General features: G+C 40.5%; 1 protein-coding gene across 2 annotated transcripts in view; it reads right to left on the reverse strand.

The window, feature by feature from the left end:
• The window catches only part of LOC121855230 (Kv channel-interacting protein 4-like), an 88,901-nt gene extending 87,278 nt beyond the window's left edge, over window positions 1–1,623 (reverse strand). For both annotated transcript variants that reach the window (XM_042350108.1, XM_042350106.1), the window contains exon 1: window positions 1,068–1,623. In XM_042350108.1, the coding sequence (XP_042206042.1) occupies window positions 1,068–1,323 (256 nt within the window). In that variant the 5' untranslated portion in view covers window positions 1,324–1,623. The remainder of the gene's footprint in view (window positions 1–1,067) is intronic.
• Between the last annotated feature and the right edge of the window lie 403 nt (window positions 1,624–2,026).

The following is a 2,026-nucleotide window of genomic DNA, read 5'->3' on the forward strand; positions in this document are numbered from 1 at the left end:
GTCGACAATTATCGCCAAATATCATCGTCAATTATCGCCAAATATCGTCATCAATTTTCGCCAAATATCATCGTCAATTATCGCCAAATCCATCTTAATCACTTGGTCAATTATCGCCAATATAGCAAGTCATTCTCACTCTAGCGCCAAATCTGTTACAATGTCTTGATGCGTCTCCCCTGATTTGTGGCTACCAGAGAGAGAGTCTGTCTGTCTGTCTGACTGTGTCTGTATGTCTGTCTGTCTATCTGTCTGTCTGTATGTATGTATGTATGTATGTATGTATGTGTGTGTGTGTATCTGTCTGTGTGTCGGTCTGTATGTGTGTCTATCTGTCTGTCTGTGTGTGTCTGTCCGTCTGTGTGTCTTTCTGTCAGGCCTGTCTGTCTGTCTCCTGAAACATAACAATAACACGTGGTCTTGTTTACGATGTGGACTCTAGCGTAATCTATGACATCATCAATTATATGAATGAATAGGTCGTGACGTCATCAAGTTTATGAATCAATCGGTTGTTTACGATGTGAACTCTGGCGTTATATGTGACGTCATCAATCTTATGAGTGAATGAATAGGCTGTGAAGTGACGACAGTAAAGGTGAAGTTAGTATATGAATTATTGGTCGTAAATTATTTAATGTGGAATATAATTATATATGTTTTCGGTTTTTAATATTTAATAGTTAATAGTAGTAACCACTCCCGGAGATAACGACTTAATGACCCAGTGTCAAGCAATAGTCCAAGAAGACCGGACAACTCGCCAACTGCACTGGCTAACCATTACCCCGGAACACGATCCTCAAATCGATTAACATCCAGGTTCCCAATTACTGCTGGGTAGACAGAGGCAAATGGCGTAAAGAAACTTGCCCATAATTGTTTCACCTTGCCCAGGGATCGAACCCGGGTCTATTCCTTTACGAGGCGAGTGACAAAACTATCTATCTATCTATCTATCTATCAAATCTTCAACAAGATAACACTACAAGAGAACCAGTTTACTCTCACGAGATATAAAGACCAGACTCACTAAGACACAGACAGACAACAAGAGTCTTACTTACCGCTAAACCTCACTTCCTTCCAGGCTCGGTGGAAGGTTCTCATGAGCCTGTGGTAGAGAGAGTGTAGGCTCCACCCCTGGTGACGCCCCCTTGACCTCATCGATGACCCTGATTGGTGGGATGAGGCGGGGGAGTCGGTGACGTCATGGGGGGTATCTTTTCTTCGCCGCCTTTCGGGTGTGACGTCATAGAACTCCTCCTCCGTATAGTCCTCCTCATTTATGTAAACAGTTCCACTCCCTTCAAAGGTAGACATAGTTCCTTTCTATTTATATTAAGTTTTTCTATAATATTTCACAATTACAAACACCAAAAGTACTCGATATAGTTTTTATTTGTATTTTTCTAACATTCACGTAAGATGGATCCGCTTCATGGTGGATTGCTCACGAACGCCTTTGTTTACACTAGCCAGGAGGAATCCGTGTGGAGGGTGTGGGTGGTGAGGGTCGCTGCCCGCACTAACACCCTCATGGCTATACACACACTCAGTTAGTTCACTGTGTTGGCCTTATTGTCTTTTAATTAACGTTATTTACCTCTATAAGACATTTAGACACCTGGAAATGTTAATAGTACTATGATATATTGTGTCTACTGTATGGCTATATTTAACAGATACAGACAGACATATAGACAAATATTTTTTATCTCGTGAACCTCAATTAAAATATAGAAAAATCACTGCAACACTTATAATAATAATAATGATGATGATGATGATGATGATGATGATGATGATGATGATGATGATGATGATGATGATGATGATGAAGGTATGCATGACATTAGGTGGTGGGGGAATTAAGCTGACGTTTCCACATTATGACACTTGACTGACACTTAGCTGATACTTAACTGACAACACTACACTGTGATATGTGTGTCAGATAATGCTGGGTTGCGGGGCATAAATTAAGGAATATCATTTAACATATTGTATTGTAGGCTTGAATTGG

The sequence above is a fragment of the Homarus americanus genome, unplaced genomic scaffold, assembly GCF_018991925.1.
Source record: "Homarus americanus isolate GMGI-L3 unplaced genomic scaffold, GMGI_Hamer_2.0 scaffold60559, whole genome shotgun sequence".
NCBI classification, from domain to species: Eukaryota; Metazoa; Arthropoda; class Malacostraca; order Decapoda; family Nephropidae; genus Homarus; species Homarus americanus.